Here is a 28,000-nt window from a genome sequence, read left to right on the forward strand (position 1 = left end):
AAAATGAAGACAGGACATTTTGAAATGGTCACCATGCTTCTGGCAGCCATGATTCTAATGGACATCTTCCAGGTAATGTTGGGAATGGGAAGTATGGGGTCACTGGAATGGAAACACTTGATATAACATTGCCTGAGGCATCTGTGTGGAAATAAGAGAAGGTAAGATAGGTAAATGAATTTATTACAAGTAGGTTTTTTTTTTTTGGTCATTTTGCCGATATGATTTATGTTAACTGTGGGAAGTTGAAAAAATTAAGCAAAAAGAGGAGAATAAAAATCATCCATTATCTCTCCACTCAGAGGCAAAGACTCCTTAAGGTCTTGGTACATATCATCCTTTGGCATTTCTTTGTGTATATGTGTGTGTGTAATTTACAGAACATAGATTGACACTATACATAGTATTATTTTTAACCTTGCTTTTAAGTTAATACTGCGATACATGTCTTTCCATGTCAAAAAATATTCTGAAAATATCATGTTTTTTTCCCAAAATAAGGTAATGCTATATTGTTTGTTTACATGTGTTTTTTTATTGTTGTGTAGTTTATTATGAAAAGCTTCTTCTAGTGTGTACATATGAACCAAAAATATCAGTTTACCTTTCCATTCATACCCCACTTCCAAAGACACATCAACAATATCAGTGTTCCTTCATGGCACCTAGAAAAACTTGTCTTTCTCCCAAGACAAATGGCTATTTGCAAGACTGCTAAGGTAAGAAAATCCATCTATCTATCTATCTATCTATCTATCTATCTATCTATATATCTTGTATTTATATATTTTGAGGCAGGGCAATAAAGCCTTTTCAACACAGCAGTCTATTCATTTAAAGTCATCTGACCAAATACTTTCTCCCATGGCTAAGAATCTCATTTGATCCCCATTTTACAGATGAGGATACTGAGATACCAAAATCAAAAAGCTAGGGCTAAGTAGTATCCAGGTCAGTGTTACTACACCAGTGGCACACATCAGAATTATTGGGAATTTTAAAATCTACACAGATGGGGCCATGTTCTGAGTCAGAAGGTCTAGGGTATAGTCCAGGCATTGCTTTAAAGAGGAACTCCGATGACTCAGTTGTGTGACCTCAGTTGCAAAGGATGTCATGTTCCAGGATAGCACTGACAAGAAAGAGATTACATTATTCTTACTCCCAACCATTAACATTTACATATAACCAGATACATATTTCACTTTTATTTATAATCAAAAGGCTACTACACTTTCAGCTGCCTAATTCCCACTTTAATACTTCATGCTGGATGCAGACAAACTAAGATAACACTTTTTCTCCTCTATATATTACATGGTTTTTTAAATCAAATTATATAATTACTCTTTTCTCATATGAACATTTTTTCTCTGATAGAAATTGTATTTATTTGCAGTTAAATCTTTAAGATTGTATAATATATTTTCATTTAAAATATCAGACATATCTCATTTGATTCCCCCAGATGTCAGCCACCACATCATCACTGTTTATACACTGATTTTGAATGCCTTCTTTAAAATGTCTTAAATTATTAAAATTCTATCTATTTTCTAGTTTAATATTTTGATACATTATCTAGAGAATCATTGTATATTCTATTGTCTGCACATTCTCTTGTGTGTTTTTAAAATTGAGCTAGGTAGGTGTGGTGGCACAGGCCTGTTATCCCAAAGACTTGGGAGGAGGCTGAGGCAAGAGGACCACGAATTCATGGCCTATCTTGGCAACTTAGCAAGACCTCGTCTCAAAATGAAAAAATAAAAACAGTTGGGGATGTAGCTCTCTAGTCATGGTAGAGTGCTCCTGGGGGGTTCAATCCCCAGTATAGCCAAAAAAAAAATAAAAATAGAGCAATAATTCACATACCTGAAAAATTCACCATTTAAAAGTGAACATTTCACTGATTTTTAGTATATTCACTATGTTGTGCAACCATCACTACCATCTAACTTCATAAATTTCACCCTAAAAAAACCTGTGAGTAGGCAGCTCTAATTCCTGCCTTCCCCCATTGCCTGGCAACCAGTAATCTACTTTGCATCTGTGGATTCACCTATTCTGGACATTAATCTTAAAAACAATGGTCTTTTGTGTCTTGTTTTTTTAACTTAACAATGTTTTCAAGGCCTATTCAGGTAGTAGCCCACATTAGTTCCTCATTCTTTTTGTTGCTGAATAATATATCTTTTGTATGGCTATAACACATTTTGTTTATCCATTCATCAGTTGATGGAAATTTGAGTTGTTCCTGTTTTTCTTTTTGTTTTGTTTTGGTTTGGGTACTGGGATTGAACTCAGGGGTACTTGGCTACTAAGCCACATCCCTGGTCCTGTTTTGAATTTTGTTTATAGACAGGGTCTCACTGAGTTGCTTAGTGCCTCGCCATTGCTGAGGCTGCCTTTGAACTTGGATTCTCCTCTCTCAGCCTCTCAAGCTGCTGAGGAGTTGCTCCTGTTTTACAGCTATTGTATTATGTTCATGTTCCCATGAACATTTGTATACATGTTTTTGTGTGAACATAAGTTTTCCTTCTTTTCTCTTTAAACAATTATATAATCACAATCATTTTGATATATTTGGAGAATAATACAAACACTATGTGGTAGCATTACCTAGTAATGTTTACTTACATACATACAGGAAATATGTATGTAAGTGGTATATCAGGGGCTACACTATTTGCTACATGCTAACAAAATTGTGAACATGTTTCAGTTCTCTTTGGTATATACCCAGAGTGGAATTGCTGGATCACCTGAGCACCTCTGTGTTTAACTTTTTGAGGTACTACTAAGCCATTTTCCATAGTGATTATACCATGTTCTAATCCTACCACAATGTATTATGATTTTGATTTTTCTGTGTCTTTGTGTTACTTGTTATTTTCCTTTTGTTTTTGTTTTATCAAGATAGCAATGGGTGTGGTATCTTGTGGTTTTAGTTTGTACTTTAGTTTTCTCTTGCAACATAATTGTAATGCTTTTGTTAATGTTTTATTAATGTTCTGTAATTTGTTTAACCAGTTTCTCTTCTTGAGCATTTATGTAGATCATTTCCACATATTTGTATTACATTTTTCAGTAATTGAATTTCATCAGTATGAGCTTTTGTTTCAGTGGCTAAATCAGAAAAAAAATATATAATCACCTTGTTCACCTAGTCTTTTGTACCTGTTTCTTAGTATCCATTCAGTTGTCCCTGAGTACTAGTGGCATTTGTGAACTTTATCACTGCTCAAGGCACGCACTGTACAGAACACACAATCAGCTGTGGTGTCTAGCCAGAAAGGCTTAACATCTAAAATTAGACATGTGGAGACTGGTTAGAGGCAAAGGGAAAAGACAGGAACATATTGGATCAACTCTGATATGAGGTGAGGAATGTGGGAGGTGATTTCAGAGTCTGATGTCTTATATTGAAGTCTTGCAGATAAATCAGGCATTGGTGCCCAAACTGCACTCTGGTACATTCTGTGCTGCAGAGGAAAGTGCATTTCTTGACTATGAGACAGCAGTGATTTGATCTCCTGAAGCTCAAATTCCCATGTCAAGACACTGACCTACAAACCCAGGAGTGTAGGGGTCTCAGTGATTTCTTCAGGAGGATACTCTGTGGCTAATAATCAAGACAGTTTCTTATTCTGGTTTAGTTACCTCATTTTTAAAATAATAATAACAATTACTATATCAATAAATATTAATATACAAAATATTAATATTAATTAATAATCATCTGTCCCAACTTTCATAAAACAAAATTATAGTCTAAAAGTGCTACATAAATGTCAGTTGTCTTCATCATTTGAAACATTTTTAATCTTGAGAGGCAACAGAACATTTTGACTAAGAGGACAAGACTCTGGAGCAGGCTGCTTGTATTCAAATCCCAATGTAAGTCTCAATCTCTCTGTATATTGGTTTCCTCAAAGTCTTTTTAAAAAAGGTTTCTAATGATCATACCTTCCTCGAGGATTAAATGACATAGTTCATATGAAGCACTTAGTGCCTGGCATGTGGAAAGAACTCTGAAAATATTTGTTAGGCCTTAGAGATGATGTAGACACAGAGGGTGACTTAAGAAAGAGTTACCTAGGAAAGCCTCACAAATTAAGAACCAGGTTGTTATCAGTAGTAATTATAGTCAATTAATTTAAAAGTTTGGCTTTAGACATGTTCTTTGGACATTCAAGTGGAGGTATTAAGTAGTCAGTTGGTGTGTAAATCTGGCATTTACAGGACATGTCAGAGTATTTAGATGATAATTGAAACTATGAGAGTGTATATAATTGCCAAGGGGGTAGAATTGAGAATTAGAATATAAATAACCTAAGAAACCCCAACATTTGGGCTGAGATTGTGGCTCAGTGGTGGAGCACTTGCCTAGCATGTGTGAGGCACTGGGTTTGATCCTCAGCACCACATAAAAATAAAAAAAAAAAAAAAAAAGGAATTGTGTCCATCTACAACTAAAAGATATTTTTTAAAAAAGAAACCCCAACATTTAGTGACCAGGTAGAATAAAAAGAAATATCCCCTCAGAGCTGAATGGGTGGAGGAATGTTGGTTGGAAAAGTTGAGATGTAGAGGGAAATGAACTAGAGATGGCAAGGACAGATATTTCTGTCAAGAAGTTTGTGAGGGAGAAAAGAGATAGTAGGATCAAGTTTTGGGTTAGACTTTTTAAAAAAATTTCTCTCTCTCTCTCTCTCACACACACACACACACACACACACACACACACACACACTGTTATGATTTGTTCACATGAAGCTTCTAACTTAACAGCTCGTCACTATATTCTATTCTCTATAAAGTCTCCAACTGAAATCCTTAAGCAGATGTAGGTCGCCATGTACCATACAACTGTGGAGTTGTAGAAAAAGAAACTGTAGAAACCCATAAATAGTATTCCTGGGCAGACTTTCTCATCTTACTTTTGATCCATAAGTCAGTGTATAGGGTTCTTATTTAGTTCACCTAAATATTTAGCCAGGTTTTATACTGAGTGGTTGGGAATTAAAGATAAATCCAATACAGATTCTGCTCTTGAGAAACTTGCAGTATAATGCATGATTCCTATCCTGAAATAATAATAATCAATAATTATATTTAGTTGAAAGCTTGATATGTGAGCTAAGGGCTTTATCCTTTTTTAATGAAAAATTGAACTCAGAAATGTCAAGTTACTTTCCCATATGTAGTTAGTACCTGGTTAGTAATGGAAATTAAATTTGAACTCAGAGCTGACTGGCTTTAAATTAATGTTATATCACCCTGCTGCTTACAGTATGTGAGCATATGTGTCATTTAGATGATGCACTAGGCCTTTTCCAATGTATGCTACAGAAATATAGTTCAAAATAGCTCAAGAAATAAGAGACTTTATTAACTTTTATGACTGGTATAAAGCATGGTCTTCTGATTCAGTTAGATTAAGGGCCTCAAATATGTTTTATGAGCCTTATCTTTCTCTTTCCCTCTCAGTTCTTTAAGTCTTTATTACTTTACTTTCAGAAATGATTCTTTATTAAACTAAAAGGATAATTATTAGAAATTATTAGAAATCCCCAACCAATATTATCTTTAGGGCCTATGATTTTAGAGGAAGAAAGATCTGTTTCTTCCTTTGGGAATTTTCTGTTTGCTAGGCCTTGATCACTTGCTTATATTTTGGGCTGGAAGTGCAAAATCAGTCCTGTCTATGCCATATGGACAAGAGACAGGGTATGCCCAAAGAAAAGGAGTTAATATTTGCCATTATACTTACCTATCATGTACAGTATTTTGCATGTGATATTTTAGACTCTCTCAACAATCTTGTTTGAGGAAATGTAGCTAAGGATTTTGTTCCAAGCCAGGACTACCCCCCTCCCCCAAGTTCTTCAGTTTCCTCTGCATCACAGTATGCAGGTAAATGAGTTACAGGCTTAGTCCATTTATATTTATTCTTTCATATAGCTCTCATCTATTTATATGTATTCTTTTACATAAATATGTCATAATTAAAGCCTAGCATAATGGCACACTCCTGTCATCTCAGCAATTAGGGAGCCTAAGGCAGGTTCAAAGCCAACCTGGACCATACAGCAAGACTCCATTTCAAAATAGTAAAAAGGAGTGGGGATTCAGTTTAGTAGTTGAGCACCCATGGGTTCAATCCCCAGGGAAAAAAGTTATAACTGGGAAAGAAAACATCAATAGCAATGGAATATGCTTTATGCATAAAAATCATATCCACAGTTGGTTGTAAGCAAGGAGAGAATCTTGTCATGGTATGAGAGGCCGGGTATAGTAATGTAAGACAAAGTGATAAATAAATATCTAAATATCTCATTTCAAGAGTATTAATTTCCTTTTCCTTTGAAGGTGAAGGCTGAAATGTTGGACATGGCTGATAATACATTTGATGATGAATACCTGAAATGTATTGATAGGATGGAAACGAAATATGTTCCTCAACTGCTCACAGAGGAAAAATCAACCCATCAGCTCTTACAGACTGTGTGGGAAAATGCAAAAGCCAAATGGGAAGCCCAGAAAGCTCAGCTCTTTCTTCCTTTGAATTTTAAGGATAACCATGGAATAGCCCTGACAGCGTATGTTTCTGAATATCAACAGCAAACTCCTTTTTACCATCTCTTCAATGAAGCTGTGAAGATGGCCGGGAAATCTCGAAAAGCTTATATCTATGACTTCCAGTTCAAAGCTTTTCATTTTTACCTGACAAGAGCCCTGCAGTTGCTGAGAAGACCTTGTGAGGAAAGTTACAAAAATGTGGTGTATAGAATAAGCCAGGACACTTCATTTACATTTGGAGAGCTAAACCAAGCCAGGCTTAGCAATTTCACAATGGCATACTCAGCCAAACCTCAAACAGTTGATGAGCAACAAATTGTGTTAACCATCCACACATGCTTTGGAATTGCTGTTGAAAAGTTTTTTGATAAAGAAAATGAAAAAATTACTTTAATACCTCTGAGTGAGGTTTTCCAGGTTTCACGGGAAGGGGATAGCAATAATCTTATCCTTCAAAGCACAAACAAGACCTGCAGCCATTATGAGTGTGCGTTTCTAGGTGGTAAGTGTCTCTCTTAACTCTGCTTGTCTGGGAGGAATGGAGTGGGATTCTTAGGCCCAGGGAGAGAAGTGTTAAAAAGGAGAAATGACATTGGCAGTTTCCAGTCTAGCTTGTTTTATACTGTTTCTTTATCCATACTTTAATTTTATCAAAATAATACATTTACAGTATTATTAAAAGTTAAAAAACAGAATAGTATAATAAGAGTAACTATCAGCCAGAGCAGCTCTGCTCTGCAGGGTCATTTAACAGTGGTCAGAATATTTTTGATTGTCACAACTGAGGAAGATGTGAGGGACTAATACTGGCACCTGACGGATAGAGGTCAGGGACACTGAAATAATGCAAGGACAGCCCCCCACAACAGAGAATTAACTGACCTAAAATATAGGGTAGTGCTATTGTCAGGAACCCCTAGTGTACCATTAAACCTACTTTACAATGAAAAATAGCAATCCCCGCCCTATCTATCCACTTACTCATCAGTGGCATTTATTTTTAATATTGTAGCTATTTTTTCAGGTACTTATTGTCATGTATCTAAAGAAATAGCATGCTTCAACATGTTATTTCTTCATTTAAAAAATTTTAGACACTATTAAATTCTTGCTAAAAAGCATGAGCTATGTACAATGTTTTAGTTAAGAATTCTTTATTGCTTTTAGCTCCAACAGAAAACCTGGCTGATAGTATTTGTTTAATAAGTCTCAGGGCAGCCTGTCTAGTGCAGTGGCTCATCTACATCATCAGTTACTCAGGCCCTTTCTGTCTGTCTGTTCACCATCCTTGGTGAATGGATTCGTGTTTGCAGTGTAACTGTTGCAGCTGTATGCGTTGATCTATGTCCAAGACAGAAAGGGAAGGGGGTTAACAGCCAAATCTACCTATTTAATTAGGAAAGTAAAAACTTTTCCAGAAACCTTAGTAGATTTCTGATTACAGATGATTTACTAGAACTATTTTTTCAATCATAGCTGGAAAACATGCTTGGAAATGGAAAAATTAGCTTTACTGGCTTCTGTAGTGTAGGGAGACAAGAAAGAAGGGAATTAGAAATGGCTGTTATGTCATTAAACCCAAAGCATTTGATAACTACCACCCTCCTCTCCACCATGTGTGCATTTTGCTATTCTTGTTCTCTCCGTGTAGCAAAGACCAGTCGTAGCTGAATCAGAGTTGTTTCTTCAGTGCTTAAGGGTTATTTTATGATTTTTGTTTGTTTAGGGTTTTTTTCCCCACTTGTTTAGTTTTTTTATATCCCATCACTAATTCATCTCCAAATTATTTGACAGAAATAGAAATCTCTTAATACAGTCAGATAATCTGTCATTTTTATTCTTCCTCCTCTTCCTCCTCCTTATGTTTGTCTTCCTCCTCCTTGCCCTCCTCTTCTTCCTCCTCCTTGTTCTTCTGCTTCTTGTCCTCCCCTTCTTCTCTTCCTTCTTCTCCTCTGCCTTCTCCTCCCCTTCTCTTCCTCTTTGTCCTCCTCCTCCTTTCCCCATCTTCTGCTTTTCCTTCTCTTCTTCCCCTTCCTTCTCTTTTCCTCCACCTCCTTCCCTTCTCTCTCCTCCTCTTCCTACTCCTCTTCTTCCTCTTCTCTTCTTCCTGCATTTCCCCAACATCCTGCTCTATAATATGCTCTTTAGGTTTGCTGAATGTCCTGGAACCTTTCCTATGAGAGACTCCTTATTTCTTGCATTTGCAGCTCTTCCTTGAATCACTTCTTTGTTTAGTGGTGTGGGACTGGGGATTCTCCAGTTTTCTAATAAATTATACACCGAGGCAAATTTTCTAAGACTGTGTGTCTGAAAGATCTACTTTTTTGCTTGAGTAGTAGTTTTTGTAAATTTGTATTTCTGTTTTAGAGATTATTTTCCTTGGAAACTTGAAGATGTTCCTCCAATGATATCTAAATCTGTAACTTCTGTAAAAAAAAAAAGTTGAAAGCTACTCTACTAAAACTTTGGATGAGTCTGTTTTTTTAAAATATCTTTATCTATTTATTTTTATGTGGTGCTGAGGATCAAACCTAGTGTCTCACACACTGAGCTATAGCCCTAGCCCCTGTTTTGATTTTTTTATGGTGCTGAATACAAACAAGAGCATCATACATACTAATCAAACACTCACTTACTGGGCTGTAAAACCCCTTCCTGAAACCTATTTTTTTAATCTGAAAGGTTTAATGTGTTTTCTTTATTCCTAAAATTCTGAAACTTTATGGTATTGTGCCTTGATGTATATGATTTAAAGGGTCAATAAAAACCCTTTCTTCTGTGAAAGTGGCCTCCTGTTGATCTTCATGTGAGCTGGTAGGATTGTGAATGAACTATAAATACCCACAGGGAGGCCACTGTTTGGGGCCTTCCTGAATGTGGTGCAGCACACCCACGTGTTCTCCTTGTTGAATGCCAGAAGGCAAACAGGACCTGTATCAATCCTGTACAAGATTGGCAGGTTCAAGGATACTGTCTTCTTATGTGGTATGAGGTTACTAAACTACAGAGGTTCCTGCACCTCCCTGTGTAATCTTTCCTTGTGACTAACTGTAATCTTGGGGGATTAAAGAATATTCCTGGACTATGAAGACTTGCACTGAAGGGCCATACTTAATGCTCACCTGCTGCTAAATAGCATATGTTCCTTGCCTTGCATTTCTTTTTTTCTGCAAAACTCAGTAAACTGGTGAGGATTAGGCCTTTCGGGGTCTTGTAAGTGTGACTCTCTAGCTGAACCAAAAACTATTGCTGCTGTGTCAAGCATTGTGATTGAGTACTACATAGGTCTTAGAAGTGGGTTAGACCTTTAGATCTTGCCTCATTGTGCCCAAGGTACTGTAAATTAAAAAGGCTGGGTAGGGTGAGACATGCCTGAGTTAGGAGCTGATAGGATTGGATGGCAGAAGGTTTGTGGCTCTTGAGGTACCAAGGTTGCAAAATTGAAGGAAGTTTTCACTTTTAGGGCCATATACTTAAACTACTTCCATTTGCATGATTCTGAAAGGGAGTGCCTCCTTAAATTTTATACTCTAGGCCCCTCATTTGTCTTATTCTATTCCTGTATTTGAGTTGCATCTGAATAAGACTATTTTTCTTGAGGGGATAGATGAAGGATGCCGTGAGTAAATTTGTGTTGAAAGAAAGTGTTCATTCTCATCAACAACTATACATTGGACCTGACCAAAACCCAAGCTAACTATAATCAACTGAGAATTAATCAAAGCAAATTAAAGGCATATATCTTCTTCCCAGTTCCTCTTATATCACAGGAGTTTAAAATTGACCATGGTTTGGTTATATATTTCTACCCCCTTTATCCATGGGAGATATGTTTCAAGGCCCCCAGAGAATGCCTGAAACTGCAGAAAATAACAAACCCTATATTTTCCTATACATATATACTTGTGATAAAGTTTCATTTATAAATTATGCACAGCAAGAGAGCAACAGTAACAACTAATAAAATAGAATAATTATAACAGTATACTGTATATAAGCTATGACTGCTGTCTCTTTTTTGAAAGAATTAAGGCAGATTTTTCTGCAGTTGACCAGTGATAACTGAAAGTGAAATCACTGAGAAGTGGAAACTGCTTTACAATGAAAATTAACAGTCACGAATATACATATAGCAATTGTGTCTATTTTATTCTGCTGTCCTTCCTATCTCCCCTTTCCCTCCCCTCCCCTCACTTCTCTCTACCCAATCTAATGTGACACACTTCTTTTTTTCCCCCTCACATCATCATACATGTAATCTGTATAACAATGAGGATTTCCTCCATCTTCCATGCAATTCCCCTTTTCCCCTTTCCCTCCCACCTCTCTTCCCTATCTAGAGGTAATTTTCTTCTCATGCTCTTCCTCTCTACCCCATTTGAATCGTTTGGCATTTTTTTTGGGGGGGGGGATTGGCTAACTTCATTTAGCATAATCTGCTCTAATGCCATCTATTTCCCTGCAAATGCCATGATCTTGTTATTTTTTAGTGCTGAGTAATATTCCATTGTGTATAAATGCCACATTTTTTTTTTATCCATTCATCCATTGAAGGACATCTAGATTGGCTCCACAATCTAGCTATTGGGAATTGTGCTGCTATAAGCATTGATGTGGCTGTGTCCCTGTAGTATGCCGTCTGAGAAGAGGAATAGCTGGGTCAAATGGTGGTTCCATTCCCAGTTTTCCAAGGAATCTCCATACTGCTTTCCAAATTGGCTGCACCAATTTGCAGTCCCACCAGCAATGTATGAGTGTACCTTTTTCCCCCGCATCCTTGCCAGCACTTGTTGTTGTTTGACTTCATAATGGCTGCCATTCTTACTGCAGTGAGATGGTGCCTTAGAGTAGTTTTAATTTGCATTTCTCTGATTGCTAGATTCAAATGTATAATATGTCAAGATCACAGTACTGACATGTGTAACTAATTAAAACAAATAATAATTTTTAAAAACACAGTTTTAATAAAACTCTAAAACTCTTAAAAAAAAAAAAAAGGAAAATTAACGAGTACTACACCACCAAGTGTGTTAAACTTTACCAGCATATCACAGCTAGAAACATAGTTGAAGTATTTTTGGTGTTCTTTTTAAATTTGTTCTAATTAGTTATACATGACAGTAGAATGCATTTTGACACATTGTACACAACTGAAGTACTTCTACTTTTGGTGTTCTCGTGCACTTAGACAAATGTTATTTGTGGGTCCCTGGCTACAAGCCAGATTTTGTACTAATACCTAGTTGTTGGGTTATGTTGGGCAATGACTCCATGTTTGTGATGGGAATTGTGATATAGTAAAAGAGGTAGAGCTAACTGGTTTGATTCTGAATGAGCCAGGGCTTAAGACCTACATGGAAAAATGCATTATGAGTCCTGTGTGAAGATGTGGGGAGGGGAACAAGGATTAGGCAGAAGATGCACAGCAAATTAATATTCAGACTAGCCACAAAAGGAGGCCTTTGTGGATACTTCTATGTATCATGTGTTTGGGGAGCTCTAAGCCACTGTATTTGAGTGTGTTGATTGAAACTGAGAGGAGTTATGGTATTTAATCCTAGATTGGAGTTCTTTGCTGCCATCTAGAGATAACTATGAGAATGGAGTCCAAAAACTCCCTATGGCTAACTAACTCAAGCTTGATTTAAAAACAGAAACAAGCTGTTTGCAACAATCTGACTAGGGATTTTAAAAGCTCAAGTCAGGAGGATAGATTCAGAATCTTGTTCCACTGACAGGATTTACCTATGACTCTAGATACAAAGAGACAATATTTCTAAAAGGATTTTTAAAAAGTTATAACACTAGGGGCTAGGGAATATATCTTGGTAGAGTGCTTGCCTCACATGCATAAGGTCCTGGGTTCAATCCCAAGCATTAAAAAAAAAAATTACAGCACTAAATTTAATGTACTAAACACAGACCTGTGTTACTGTCTACGAATTTAAAGCTAAAAATTTTTAGTGGATTTTATAAAAACTAGTTAACTAAAAATAGTTTGTTAGGAGGTAGAGAGACTATTGCTATCTCATTAATGGTAGTCATCTAATAAGAGAAAGAACTCTGAGGGGAAAAATATCCTTTCTTTTTTCTCAATAGAAAATCACTGCAGATTTACTATCATTGATACTATTTTCCTACAAAACTTGATAAAAGTAGAATATCAGCAGTGTAATCAGGCTACTTTCCTTATTGTTAAAAATTACACAATTGGAAAATTACATCTGGATTGGGAGAACAGTGGATAAATTATACATACCTAGAGGAAAGCAATAGCTTTTGGATTCCCTACAATACAAACATAACACGTTTATCAGGAGAAAGATTTATAGAGCAATATTATCCCCTGAAGGGTTGGCATAGATGATATGGTATTTTGGCCAATGTTTCTGTAATGAGGGGTAATCTTGGTATAATGATTTATATATTTACAGAGCTTGGGGATTAGAGAATATCAATGTTCCCCAGTTGGGAAAGTGGCCTCATTAGAAAGAATATGCCTCTGGACTTCAATGGCTATTTTAGCGTATTTTATTGAGCTTACTGAGGCCTGTCAAGCCAGCTCTCTGTTAAGACATCTAAAGGGGGAAAGAAAATGAGTCCATGGGGCTATCCAACTTATTTCTTATAAATTCACCTGCAGCTTCTGAGAGCTTAATAAATGTATGTATCTCTATTGGTTCTGATTGATACCCATTAGCATTTCCTTGGAATGGCAAAATTTCTGGAAGCAAAGTAAGCCTCTAATTTCTAAGAATGTCTGGGGTTGGAATATCAATCCATGTAGCTAAAACAAATAAGAAAGAACATATCCAATACCACAGAGTAAGTGACATATCCAGTTCACCACTATGAATCAATACTTAGAAGAATTTGAAGACTGCTTACCAACAACTCTTTTAGACTTTCACCCACCAGATTCATTTATCACTGTTGAATCAGTCAAGGTTCAACCATAGATACAGAATCAGCAGGAAATATTTATTTAGAAATGTATTGCTAAAAGAATTGGCTTACACTTTTAAGAAACCAGTAAGTCAATTCTAAAAATCCACAAGGCAGGGTGGGGTGAAGGACAGGCTGGAAGCAACTCAAGCATGAGCTTATGCTTCTGTTCACAGGCAGAGCTTCTTCTTTTGGAAAGCCTCTTCTCTTAAAGCCTTTCAGGTGTGATTGAACCAAGCCTGAACAGTAATTTGGGGTGATCTACCTTACTCAAAATTAACCAACTGTGGACTTTAGTCATATCTACAAAACACATTCATTATGACAACTGGATTAGTGTTTTATTGAATAACTGAGGACTAACTGTATCCTAGACAAGTTGATATAGAAAACAGAACCTAAGCCTATATTAGTCATCCTCTGAATGCCAAATTACTCCAAAACTTAGTGGCTTAAAACAACATTTATTATCTTACAGTTGCTGTGGGTCAGGAATCCAGGCATACTTAGGTGGACACTATAATCATCTTAAGATTTGACTGGAAAGGATCTGTTTCTTAGCTTATTCACATGGCTGTTTGCAGGGTGCAGTCCTTCATGAGTTCAAACAAGACCAAAGTTCCTCATGAGTAGTTGGCTGGAGGTCTTCCTTAGTTCCTAGTTGCATAGATCTTGTCATAGAGCATCTCACAACAAGGCAACTTGCTTCATCAGATGAGCAAGAGAGTACCAACAAGTTACACTTCTACAACCTAACCATGGAAGTGTCAGATCATCACTTCTGCTGCATTCTGTTTGCTAGAAACAAGTTACTAGGTTCAGCCCACACTCAAGGGAAGAAGATTACAAAGGAGTGTGAATACCAAGAGACAGGATCATTGATAGCCATGTCAGAAGCTGCCACCTTAATCCCAGTCCAATCCATTACAGTCTTGTCACCTCCTCTTGGGGATAATCCAGTTTGGTTGTCCTTTTCCCATGATGATGAATTCTGTGTTGACCTCTGAGAACAAGAGAAAATTAGCCACTGGAAGCAAAGTAAGCCTCTAATTTCATAAACTAGTGTTTTTATCAGATTAATATGATCTGTACTTTGCTGAGGTTACAGGAAATATATTCTTTTATTGTAGTAAAAGCCAGTTTTATATCCACCAAAATACTGAGGTCAGAGCAAGCATACCTACATAAGTATATTCTTCTTTCACTTCCCTTCTTTCTTCAACTCGTGATTCCTTGGTGCTTGGGAACTCAACCAAGGTAAATTAGGATGGCTATTTACAGCTTATAAGTAACTGAAGATAGTCAGAGCAGACAGCCCTGGAGAAATCTCATTGAGAAGACTGGTAGAATTTTTCATTTGAAGTCCTAGTCCTTATAAATGATTTTCTTACTGTGGTAGATTTGCTTATAGATTCATAAGCTATAATAGAGACGATGGTCACATATACCTCATCTGCTTTGTCAGTTCCCAGGTGATTTCTATCACTCATGTTTATATATGTGAGTAAAATAAGATTGAAATCACAAGTTATATTTTCTGCATTGGAAACACCATATAGAGATACTTGAGTATGGATTTATCTTTAGTAATCCAGTTCTGAGTGACCCAGTAGCCTTACCATTACAGTTAAGGTATTAGTGTTGTCACATGAGCCAATATAAGTGTGTTTCACTCTCAAAGTATTGTATCCCTTCCAGGATGCTCTTTTGAGGTTCACCTCATCCCACAGAGCATCCAAGGCAAAGACCAATTTACATCACTACAACAAATGAATGCAACATTCCACTGGATTTGCCCAACCTGGGGCAGGCTGTTTTATCAGTGAACTATGTTGTCTTTTCATGTATCAAGTCTTGTAAGCAAGGCACCCATTGAGTCAGTAGTTTGGGTAAAGTTGTAGATAAGTCTAGTGCAGTGTTTAATGCAGGGGTTCTCAAACTTTTTCAGTTCATGATGCTTAGTCACAATTTTTTTCCATGTCCCTGGGTTAAAACAAATACACAAAAGTTTCTGTTTATTAAGTAAATACAAATAACTCAGTAAGTATATCCTAATATTTTAGTAATTGTTATAAAAATGCTACACTTACTTTTTCAATAAAGTGTGATTATTTCATTCTTTACCACATTTAACTTGCTGATGGGAGGTGTGTGCCTGTTAGACACTGCACACAGCTTCTCAGATCTTGGAATCAGATTAAATACTATCTTATTTCATGTTCCACATTGCTTTCCACATATACTTGCCTTTTATCACAATTGCTTAAGACCCAGCTTTGCGAATATATGATGACATCAAACAGAATGTAACATGATAGGTAACATTTAACATATAACTGAAACTGCCTTCTACCCAAGCTAGTAGTTCACTCAGTGTCCAGACAGATAACAAGTGTGACTGTGTTTCTTTTGAAGCATTGAAATATCCTTTGGTAGCATTCGGAGTATCAAATTTTAAAACTCATGCTAGGCAAGCACTCTACCACTGAGCCACAACCCCAGCCCTGCTACAGGTTACTTTCTGACCATAAATATTAGTTGGTACTTTCTAGAATTTCATTCAAGTACTATCATATTCTTTTTTGCATAGCCTCTTTCATTCTGCATAATAATAATTTTGAGATTATTCATGTTGCTGCATATATCAATAGTTCCTTACATTCTATTATAGAATCCTGGATACAACACAATATATTTGTATACTCTCAACTGTTGAAGAAAAGTTAGATTGTTTCCACTTTGGGGCTATTACAAATAAATCATTTGTTAACTTTATAATTCTTTGTATGGATATATACATACATTACCATTCGATAAATATCTAGGAGTATGTTGGCTAAATTATATGGTAGGTATTTGTATAGTTTTGAAAGAAGCTGCCAAAGTATTTTTCCAAAGTAGTTTTACATCCTTACCAGGACTAAATAAGAGTTCCAATTCTACCACATCCTTGCCAACACTTAGTATGCTATGTCATTTTCATTTTTATAGTTCCAAAAAGATATGTTTTTTCACTTGCATGTTCCTATTGAGTAGTAATGTTGAACATCCTTTCATGTATGTATTTGCCATTTATATATATATAGTTAAGTATCTGTTCTAATATTTTGCCCGTTTTTAATGGGGTGGCTTGTTTTCTTACTGTCTCTTGAATTTTTTATTATTAAAGATAGAAGATTTGTGTGATTGTGGTTTTCATTGGATTTTGGGGAGTTTTGGCTGTTGTTTCTTCAAATATTTTTTCACTCCTCTTTTGTTTTTCATGTATGGGCAAGCGTGTGTGTGTGTGTGTGTGTTGTTGTTGCTGCTGCTGCTGAGGATAAAATCAAGGGCTGAGTGCATGCTGAGCACTCATTCTACCTCCAAGCCACACCCCTAGCCTATTCTTCCCTTTAAATGATTTATTTACTTATTATTTATTTATTTATAGTGAGCTTCTTAAAGTCGTTCCATAATTCAGTGAGTCTCTATTATTTTTGTTTTAGTTTTTTTCCTCTTTCATTTTAGATATTTTCTGTTTTTATGTATGTGTACATGTATTCCGTTGCTTCTGTAAAAAAATTACAAATTTAGTGGTTTAAAATATCAAAGCTTTATTATCTTAGATATTTATTATATATAAGATATATTATAAATATTCATTATGGAAATTATGTATTTATTTAATATTTATGTAACATTAAATTCTGTTATTAATGTCTGTTATATTGTTTTATATATACCTATATATGATTGTTATTTATTCTGCATTTCTGCAGTCTGACATGGATCTAACTGAGCTAAAATTAAGGTGTTGGTAAAACTGCATTCCTTTCTAGAATCTTGGGCAAGAATGTTTCCTTGCCTTACTTAGCTTATGACAGCTACTTGCCATTCCTAAATTTGTGGCCCTTCTTCTTCTTCCATCTTCAGAACCACAAACAGTATGTTAAGCCCTCTTCACATTGCCTCTCTCTGATGCTCTCTTCTTCCTCTCATACTTTTAAGGATTTTTGTGTTTAGACTGAGCTCACCTGGATAATGCAGGGTAGTTGTCCTCTCTGAAGTTCAGCTAATTCACAGGATTATTAGCACTACAATCTTAATTCTCTTTTGCCCAATAACAGATACAGACTTATCTGAAATTGAATTCCAGAAAGGTCAGATATTTTGTCAAAAGTTATATAGTGTTCAGTGGCTGTTCTAAGAACACATTTGCATCCCACAAAATTATGGGTTATAGGCTAAGAATTGACAGACTAAATTATCAAGAGCCACCGATCAATTAAAATTTTTACTAGTTTACATTATATGTAACAAAGCTTTAATCTTTCTGTTTCAGGACTGAAAACTGAAAATTGCATCGAGAACTTAGGTAAGATATGCTTTCAAGTATTCTCTCTAATGGAATTTTGTCAGTGTTGTTTCTCACAAGTATGAGTCAAATCCTTCCCACCATGGTGCTCCTGTTCTGTCAACCATCATTTTCTCAGGTGGTGAGCTCCACCTTTACTGTAACTCCCCACCCCAGCTCCATTCTTGCTTTTTTTAAAAATATTTATTTTGGACACAATATCTTTATTTATGTGGTGCTGAGGATCGAACCCAGGGCCTTGCATGTGCTAGGCAAGTGCTCTACCGCTGAGCCACAACCCCAGCCCCCCCCATTCTTGCTTTTGCTATTCTCTCAAACACTGCCTTGCCCTCAGGCAAACAGGCCACTCACCCCAGCCTGTCCTTATGGGAGCCTAAGGACTCCAGAGTGCCCCTGCATCTCTGGTCACTGCCCATCTGCAAAGAGCTAAACTCCTCCCATTCCTATATCTTAGGAAATAACATTTGGAAGACTAATGAATGGAGTGAATGGCTCAAAGGGAAAATATGGGCTGACAGAACAATAGTGAGGTGTTTCCGCTTTGCCATGGAAAAACAGGATGTAACAAAAAATGTTTCTTAGAAGAAAGTCAGGAAAGATTTGGGAAGGTAGACAGGAAATTCTAAGAGTATTCTTTTTTTTTTCTTTTTCTAATTTTTTTTTAGTTGGACATAATATCTTTATTTATTTATTTATTTATTTATTTATATGTGGTACTGAGGATTGAACCCAGTGCCTCACATGTGCCAGGTGAGCGCTCTACCACTGAGCCCAGCCCCCCAAGAGTATTCTTGAATGGCATTATTAAAAGTCTAATAGATTTGAACCAAAGTTGCCAGAAAATGTCTTGTACTGATGTATCCTGTCAGTGGGTCCTTTTGAAGATTTCCTTATTAAAAGTTTTGAAAACAAGGGTCCAATTCTAAATGCCTTCCTGGCTACTTTTTCTCTTCTTTGTGTAATTAAAAAGAACCCACATCCATTTGTCTATTGATTGAAGTCTTATATTTCTTATAATAACCATGTTTTATGTTTCTTGAATGTAAGCCAACTCAAATCTTTATATTTTTAGTAATCATTTAAAGATAGACTGAAACTGACATTCACATCTGAGTAGAATAGCAAGTAATGAAAACATATTTGTATTTCAGAATATTTTCAGCCCATCTACATCTACAACCCTAGTGAGTATGCTCTTAATTTTAAAAAATAAAATTATAATATAAGAATGTTTAATGGCTCTTTCCAGTTTAGCAAATGAATTCTTAGATGAATAAAACCTATTCTGGGGAAATTTACCTTCCTCCAGTGAGAGAGAGATGGCTCTGGAGATCTGAATAATATAGAAACTTTCTGAGGAATAGGGTGATGAGATCTGAAAAGCTAATTGCTCAAGACCTGGTCTGGGAGGTTTGTGAGCTGTAACTCTATAGTCAGTCATTGAAATTAGCTTGTGTGAAGCCAACATTCAAATGTAAGTAGAAAACTGTATTTGCAACTCTGAAATATACTGACATGTGATATGTCCACCGAGAATAAAATCTAAATTACATTTATTCAGGACTAATGGGATCACAGACCAGGAAAACAGATTCAGGCAATCTTGAAAATGTGCTCCAGGGTTTTATAAAATGGCAGCTGAATTTATAGCTTTAAACTGCAAGAAGGGTGAAAATTAGAAATACTTGTTAGGAACTGTGATTGGTGTTTTATAATCAGACTGTTTTGTAAGAGAGGAAATGGGCATGAACTCTCTGGGTAGTTTGGGATAAGGGATACCTTAACAGAAGGTCAGTAGAGGTTAACAGTGTTTCAAAGGTCATCTCAGAGCTAGGAGTGGTCATGTCTGCACTCCACCTGGGATCTGATTCATGGCTTCCCAACTCCATTTTAAGTGCCCCAAACCAATGCTACTCCATTGTAATTTTTTGCCCCTGGACAAGTATTGTTTGACTAAAAATATCCAGGTGATTATAAATTTTTTTAAGTTTCCATTAATGGAGATACAATAAAATCATGTATTTGTATTTACATTCCTTGTGTGTTTGGCCCGTGTGGCTACAATAAGTTTATCTTGAGAAAAATTCACCCTTTCCTTAAATATGCCATTTATTTCATATTCTGGAAGATACTTCCTGTCTTAATGGACTTGATAGACCCTTTTCTTTTTGTCTTTTTTGTTTTGGGGGTTGAACCCAGGGGTGCTATACCACTGAGCTGCATCCTCAGCCCTTATTATCTTTTATTTTGAAAAAAGATTTGTTAAGTTGTTGAAGCTGACCTTGAACTTGCTATTATCCTGCTTCAGCCTCCCAAGTTGCTGGGATTAAGGTGTGTGCCACCATGACTGGCAGCAACCCCTCTTAAATGGCCTATTGCAGTCCCAAATTCTGGTCACTTCACAGGGACCTTAGCTAACAATTCAAAACAGACATTTTCCTGCTTTCTTGAGACTACTAGGATATATAAATATATATATTGGTTTTTGTTAATGTAGAGGGCCAGAGAGCCAAGTTACATTTAGTTTCTGGCTGACACTAAAATTCAGTGGCAGTAGTTACGGATATACCAAGGGGTTCTTTATAGCCATACTACCATGAAAATAAGTTTGTGTGTGTGTGTGTGTGTGTGTGTGTGTGTGTATTGCTGGGGATTGAACCCAAGGCCTCGTATGCTAGGAAGATGCTTTACTACAAAGCTAATTTTGGATCTTGTCCAAATTTTTAAACATTTTTATTTTGGACAAGGTCTTGCTCAGTTACCCCATTAATGTCAAACTTGTGATCCTCCTGTCTCAGCCTTCCTTGAAAATAGTTATGTTGTAGCTTTAGTAAGTCCTATTTCTTTTGATCTCTTGTTATTTAGATCAATTAAAACTGATTTTTCTTTTTTTGTAATTTAGGTAAAGAAAACCAGAGTCTTGAGGACCCTGGTAAGACACTTTCATGAACTCTGGGGGCTTTCATTTTGCAGCAGTTCACTTTACGGGTGTGAGCAGCCATGCATGTTGTATAGTAAGGAAGAATGGGAAGAAGGCAGTGCCAGCCTTAGCACTGCTTAGTGCCTTAGTTTGGCATCTCTTTATAAAAATGACTCAGCAGTTTTGTCTCTTGTCTAACAATCTTCAGGCAATTCCTGAAAATAGAGAACATTTGTTACATGAACTCTTGTGACTGGGAGTTTTGGATGGGCATAACAAATAGCATTACTTTTTTTCTAAATGAAAATGATGATTCTCTATTTATTTCTGTCTCTAGCAGTCTCAATAATAGATGCTATTAGCTATAGCAATTTAATTATTAGTACATGCCACAGCATTATCTCCAAATTTTTATTTTATTTTAAATGTTGTTGCTGTTATCATTATTATAGTTACTATTATTCTGGGGATTGGATCCAGGGCCTTTCTTGCTAGGCAAGTGCTCTATCACTGAACTATACTCCCAGATCTTTTATTTTTATTTTGAGACAGGGTCTTGCTAAATTGCCTAAGCTGGCCTTGAATTTGCAATCCTCTTGCCTTAGCCTTTTCAGTATTTGGAATTATAGGCATATGCTACCACACCCAGCTGTTTTATTTATTTACTTTTTTTTTTATAGGGGATTGAACCCAGGGATGATCTGCCACTGAGCTACATCTGCAGCCCTTTTGTTTAATTAATTAACTTTTAAATTTTGTGGACAGGGTTTTGCTAAATTGCTGAGGCTGCCCTGGACCTTGTGATCCTACTTCAGCCTACTAAATTGCTAGGACTAGATGCGTGTCACCATGCTGGCTTATTTTTTAATGATATTATTCAGATGCTCTTAAGAGTCCTGGGAGAGGACTCTATTTTTATAATTTTCTAGTGAGATTATAAATTAGAATGACTTCCCTTTTCCTTTTTTTTTTTTCCTTTTGGGGTTCTGTGGATCAAACCCAGGGCCTACTGCATGTTTGGCAAATATTCTACCACTGAACTACACCCCTGAGCCCCTGGAAAAAATTTTCTGTAGGGTAATTTAATAGTATGTATATTACTAGCCTTAAAAATGTTTTTATCTTTTTATCCAGTTATAACACTTTTGGTATTTGTCCAGAGAAATTAGAAATAAACGCAAAAAATTGTGTACAAAAATATTTCATCACAGATATTACAGTACCAAAAATTTAGAAACATTCTTAGTGTTTAGCAGTTGAGTGTTGTTAAATAAATTATGTATACATTATGAAACACTAAGCTTAAAATTGTTTTTAAAATCATTTAATGATATAAGAAAGTACTCCCACTTTAATGTAAATAAGTAGCCTGCCCAAAATTATAGAACTAATAACTGTAATGACAGGAGCTAAACCAAGCAGAGACTTCAACCCATTAATATTTCATTTAAAAATGGTTGTTATATGACTGCCTTATGAAGATGAGGTGGAGATATAAGGGGTAGATCATGGTAGTTCTTTAAGTCTAGCTTAAGGAGTTTGGACTTCATCCTGTTGGAAAGTGAGAACCATTGAAAGGTGCTTTTGTTGTGGCTGTTTTCTTTCTTTTTCCATTCTCTTCCTTCTCTTTTTCTCTTTTCTTTCCCCTCTTTTTTTTCCTCTACTGCTGTTGGGGGAAGTAGTAAAAGGATGGGAACATTAACAATGCAAGGTAATTAATTGTCACTATCAATAATCATTCCTTCCTTTAGGTATGAAAAGCCTTGAATCCACTGAAATACCTGGTAAGATAGTTTTCTGTTGGTCTGAACCCAAGTATGAGGTGATAATGGTTACCTGGACTAAAGAGAATATTATCATGAGGCAGTGTTCACTAATATTCCCTTATGACTGCGTCAATCACCTACAAAAATGTATCTGGGATGAGGGTTAGAGAAAGTACCTTTCCTCTCCAGCGTTCTTGTGCTCTTGGAACAGTCTCCGAGGCAGGAAGTTAGCTGTGTTGGGATCTTGGCTAAGAGCAAAGTTGCTGGAACCTGGATGCACTAGGCCAGCACCTTCCAGATTTTACAGCTAAAGTTACTCAATAGAAACTTCAGCTCTTTCACAAGCTGTTAGCTTTGGTTAACAACTCATCATGTGGGTTCTCCAGGTTACAAAACCCAGTATTCTCCTGGCATGGACACACACTGAGTGAAGTGCTATGACAAAAAGCTCCTCTAAGCTTGGTGTAGATTTGTACAATAAGAATTTATGGAGCCAGAAATTTTTCAGTCAAAAGCCAGAAACTATAGTGCAGTCAGACCTTTGGGGCTCGTATCTCTTGAATACATCAGACCAGAATTTGAAAATCATATTCACTGGCACAAACTGAAAGTCACTGAAAATACCTGTGATTCCACAAGTGTGTTTTTCCAGCATATTTACCATGACAGATTTAACATACCTTGAATAAATAACCTTTATAAAAATGAGCATTTTTAACATGAGAGCTATAACTGAGGGCAAGGCTATTGAGGGACCTTGAGTTTCTTGGCCAGAGAAAGTGAACAGTGACTCCAGTCACGTTTTTCAGAAGAACCTCAGAACTTTATGTGTAAAGAACTTTATGTGTACAGGGGAAGAAAAAAGCTCCTCAAGTTTTTTCCTGAGATAATAAGAAAAAAAATGGACATATGATATTTTACCAGAGAGCTATGATAGTAATGGCACTTCTATGCCTCAAAATTGTCATCTTTCAAGTGTCATATTTACTTCATGGGAATATCTGTAAGGACTATCAAACCATAAAATCTCAGGTGCCATCCCCTATCTAATGTTTAAAATCCTTTTTCCTGAGTTCATTATAGTGCTTTAAAAAGTGTTTTTTTTGTGTCCATCTACCAAAAAAAAAAAGTGTTTTTTAAGTTGTTTTTTTTTTTTTTTTTAATTAGGGCAATGGTAACCTGTTAAAGAAATTAGATTTTCAGCATCTGCTCAATTAAATCTAACCACATAGTACTGAGTGCTGCCTATTGAAACTGCATGCCATGCACAGAAACAGCATGGTCACAGTTCAGTTATGGATACAGGCTCAGAAAGCGGGCTCAGTAACTCTTTTGTACTAACCAAGATTAGCACTGATGGATTTGTTTGGCCACAATTTGAAAGTGAACCCCTAGTGATACTGATGACACACTTCATCTGTCCTTATCTCTTCCACTGTGTGGACCTGAGTTTGTCTGATGCTTTCGTCAGGGTCTGATAGTAACACTGTGGTTGTTTGAAAGATGGCCACTGAGCAGGGAGTGGGGGTTGAACACGGGCTGTGTAGACCGACATACCTAGCTTCAGGAAGTCGCTCCTCTGCCACTTTCCTTTAGGTAACTTTGTATAAGTTACTTCATTTTTGTGTGTCTCTGCTTCTACCTGTGTGAAATGAGGATACTTCAGTCTTTTGGGAGTAAATTAGGACCTAATGAAGTAAAATACATGATAAAAAATAATAAAATAGTAAATAATTATTAACTGAAAATATGTTTTTTCACTTAGGAATAAAAGTGGTAGAACCAGATGAAATAAAAGGTAATAAATTCTATATTGGGGGTGGAGGCACCATGTGGTTCTAAGTCCTTCACTGTAATCACTCAGTTATGTCAGGCTTAAGCGGGTCTAGGGAAGATATTTGGGCTCTACAGTTTCTGACATCCTTCTCTGAATGGCAGAGGAGGGGAAGGTTGAGAACTTATTATTGTGAGCAGTGGACTGCTATTAAGGTTCTCTGGGCCAAGGAGAAAAATGATGCTTGACCTGAAACTGGAACAGTTAACTGTCCAGCTGGGCTTTTCTGTTCCAGAATGAGGCAGGAGGCTTTCCAGAGTGAACTGGAATAGGGAGGGAATCTATGGACATAGGAATAGCATCATCAAAGAACTGTGAATGACAACTATATGGCATATTAACATTGAGCTCCTCACTACACTCTCCTTTATTTCACAAATAGGACCCTGGGTTTTGCTGAGACTGTGTTGTATTGTGCCCTCTCCTTTAAAACTATGTACAGTGCAGCCTTTTTAAAAGACAATGTCAAAACAGTTCACGAGTTCTCATTTAATCCAGTGTCACTTCAAAGATGAGGAAGTGGAACATAGGAACAGTAAAAGGCTAGAAAGAGACAACCATGACTCAAATGTTTCAAGTTTTGTTCACTTTCTGCCACTTGACACTTGTCTTCCAGACAGATTTTGATATACACCTCTATTCTCTATCCTGAGCTCCTATAATTTAGTTTTAAAACTGTGAAAATATAATAACTAATGAAATATTTCAATGCGAGACACACACATGGAGATAGTATAGAATAGTGATTAAAAGTAAAGGTTTTGAAATCAGATATTGCTACCACTTAACCTCTGTGATTTTTGGTATGTCATACCTCAAAACATGTCACAGGTGTTTTAAAGAACATCTGTGAAATATGGCTAACAATACCTGCCTATTAGGATTGTAAGAAGTAATGTACATAAAGCATTTTTGTTACGCCTGACAGATAACAAACAATAAATCATTAATGGTATACTTGGGAAAATCTGAGTTCAGTATGTAGAAAAAGTACCTTTTTGGTAAACAACATTTTAACCTCTATTTTAATGGAAATGCATATTCATGGAGAAATTTTTCAAAGAGCATAAATGAGTAAAAACTAAACTTTTCTGCAACCTGCCATATACTTCTAAACTTATTAATCCTGCCTGCTCTCAGAGATAATCAAGTTTGCTTAATCTTTATTGGACCTTGTTTTTTTTTTTTTTTATCTTTTCCTTCCAGATAAATAGATGTATAATACAATTAACTCAAAATCTCTTTTTGTTTTAGAAGATGAAAGTCAAGGAAATACCAACAGTCCTAGTAAGAAATATCTCATTTCTTTTGTTGATTAATGTTTCTGCAATGTAGAAAAAGTGAGAAATTAATTTTTCTTATCAAAGGAAGTTGCAAGAATTTAAGGTATTATAACAATATGTATAGGGGCAACTTTGTTTCTTGAAAAATCATTTTCAGCTATGACTGGAGACTATGCTGTTTTAAAACAGTAGTTGAAATCTTTTCAACCCTTTTTTTAAATAACAAATATTGTACAAAGCCCTTGTATTATCCTAAAATAAGATTCATAGATCAGATGTACTTATACCCATAAAAAATATTATAATATCCTGAATGTAATTTATAACAAAAGAACATATTTCAATATGTAAATGCTTAGCTTATATTGAAAGGCTTAATGAAATCAGTTGTTTTCATTTATGTATTCAAATAAATTTGAATTTAAGAGATTAGAAATTGTTCTATGTAAGAAGAAAATGAAACTAAAGAAACACAGTGGATACTAGATAAAAATGTTTTATTTTTATTAAAACCATCTGAAAATATTTTGTTTATATGTAAAACTGATTTAGATTCTGGATTTAATCACTATAAATAGGTTTTTAACTTGCATATGTGTCTAGCAGTGCATTTGAAAGTTGGGCATGAAGTAGGTTGATTTTTCATTGTGCAAAACTCTCTTAATCATCTCAGCATATCTAGCCCTCCTACCTGCACCCCATTGGTGTAACAATAAAAAAGAAAATCAGGCTGGGTGTCTAGCTCAGTTGGTAGAGTGCTTGCCTTGCATGCACAAGGCCCTGGGTTCAATCCCCAGCAACATTAAAAAAAGAATAAAAGAGAAAATCCCTTTGACAGTTGTCCAGATTGCCTCTCAGGACTTACTATACTCTTGAGAACCACTGTTCTGTGATGACATACTAATGCATGAGTTTATCCTATTTCCCTGTCTCTACTCATACAACTGCCTGTTTATAACTATGGCAAATAAATTGACATGAAGGCTTTTTTTGAGGGGGGGTACTGGGGATTGACTCAGGGGCACCTGACCACTGAGCCACATCAGCCCTGTTTTTGTATTTTATTTAGAGACAGGGTCTCATTGAGTAGCTTAGTGCTTCGCTTTTGCTGAGGCTGGCTTTGAACTCGCGATCCTCCTGTCTCAGCCTCCTGAGCCGCTGGGATTACAGGCATGCACCACCACGCCCTGTGACATGAAGGCTTTTATAAAATTCTTTTTCTTGGTTTCACTTATGAAGTCTGGTTATCCCATTTGTGATAATCTTTCCCTGTACAGTCTGTTTAAAGAAAAAACATACCTTAAATCCATTATCTGAGTTTAGAGCAGCATAAAACGGATTATCCTGTAGATGGAGTCCACTGATTCTCTATAAGAATTCAGATGCAAGGAAAGCAGTTTTCTCTATAGCCATGTATATGTAGAGGAAAAACTATTTTCTGTCAGCTTGCAGAATCAATGCTTTAAAAGGAAGCTATTATCTGGTAGCGGTTTGCATATGCATGTGAAATGTGTTGTCTTGTTTGAAATAGAAGAGACAGTCTTTACTTTGCATGAATATATATACAGAAAATAGAAACAAAAATTTCTAAGAAATTAAAGAGAACTTAAAAAATTATCTTGGCTTTTAAATCCTGTGAAACCTTAGATAAAACCCAGAGCAGCATGACCTGATGATCTATGTGTGTGTGTGTGTGTGTATATATATATATTTATATTTATATGAGATGGGGGTGGGAGAGAGGAATATAACCTGAAATTTGTTAAGAACTACATTTATTTGAAAATTGTTCCCGAGTAGAAGCATTTCAGTAAGCTTCTAACTTAACTTATAGCATTTACATATTCAGGATATATGGTATAGATGATGATACTTGATACCAAAAAATGATGTGTCAGTGACTGTGTGTTCTCATTAACAGCTCCAGCTCCAGGTCCAGGTCCAGATCCAGGTCCAGCTCCAGCTCCAGCTCCAGCTCCAGCTCCAGCTCCAGCTCCTGTTCCAGGTCCTGTTCCAGGTCCCGAAACCAATCCTTCTGCATCCTCTGTCAAAAGGCTTCTTCCACCATTTGGGACATTCATCATTTTAATCAGTGCTTCTGCTGTAAATCTTTTTGTTGCTCCATAGTTTGATACAGTCTTTATCTTTCTTATTCTTTACTTGAAATACACTACAGGGATCCTATAGGAGATCAAAAGGAATGATGTATTTTTCACTTGTTGGCCAAAGCCACTTTATAAAATGAGAACTGTATATTTGTTATTTGTTTTGCAATTCAGAAAGTTGGTCCAGATATAATGTCACAGAATTAACTTT

General features: G+C 36.2%; 1 protein-coding gene across 1 annotated transcript; it reads left to right on the plus strand.

Annotated features, from left to right (window-relative positions):
* On the plus strand, window positions 1-27,980 carry Art3 (ADP-ribosyltransferase 3 (inactive)). The gene is made up of 9 exons (XM_071614817.1): window positions 1-72; window positions 6,373-7,084; window positions 17,849-17,881; window positions 19,033-19,065; window positions 20,784-20,813; window positions 22,553-22,585; window positions 24,333-24,365; window positions 25,656-25,688; window positions 27,678-27,980. Exons 1-9 carry the CDS (start codon window positions 4-6, stop codon window positions 27,809-27,811), a joined length of 1,110 nt encoding a protein of 369 aa, XP_071470918.1. The 5' UTR covers window positions 1-3; the 3' UTR covers window positions 27,812-27,980.
* The last annotated feature ends 20 nt before the right edge of the window (window positions 27,981-28,000 follow it).

Source organism: Marmota flaviventris, chromosome 7 (assembly GCF_047511675.1).
Source record: "Marmota flaviventris isolate mMarFla1 chromosome 7, mMarFla1.hap1, whole genome shotgun sequence".
In the NCBI taxonomy this organism is placed as follows: Eukaryota; Metazoa; Chordata; class Mammalia; order Rodentia; family Sciuridae; genus Marmota; species Marmota flaviventris.

Coding starts and splice junctions, on each gene's coding strand:
- Art3 (XM_071614817.1), top strand. CDS start 4: ATGAAGACAGGACATTTTGAAATGGTCACCATGCTTCTGGCAGCCATG. Junction 19,066..20,783: donor CATCTACATCTACAACCCTA/GTGAGTATGCTC, acceptor TTTGTAATTTAG/GTAAAGAAAACCAGAGTCTT. Junction 25,689..27,677: donor AGGAAATACCAACAGTCCTA/GTAAGAAATATC, acceptor CTCCAGCTCCAG/CTCCTGTTCCAGGTCCTGTT.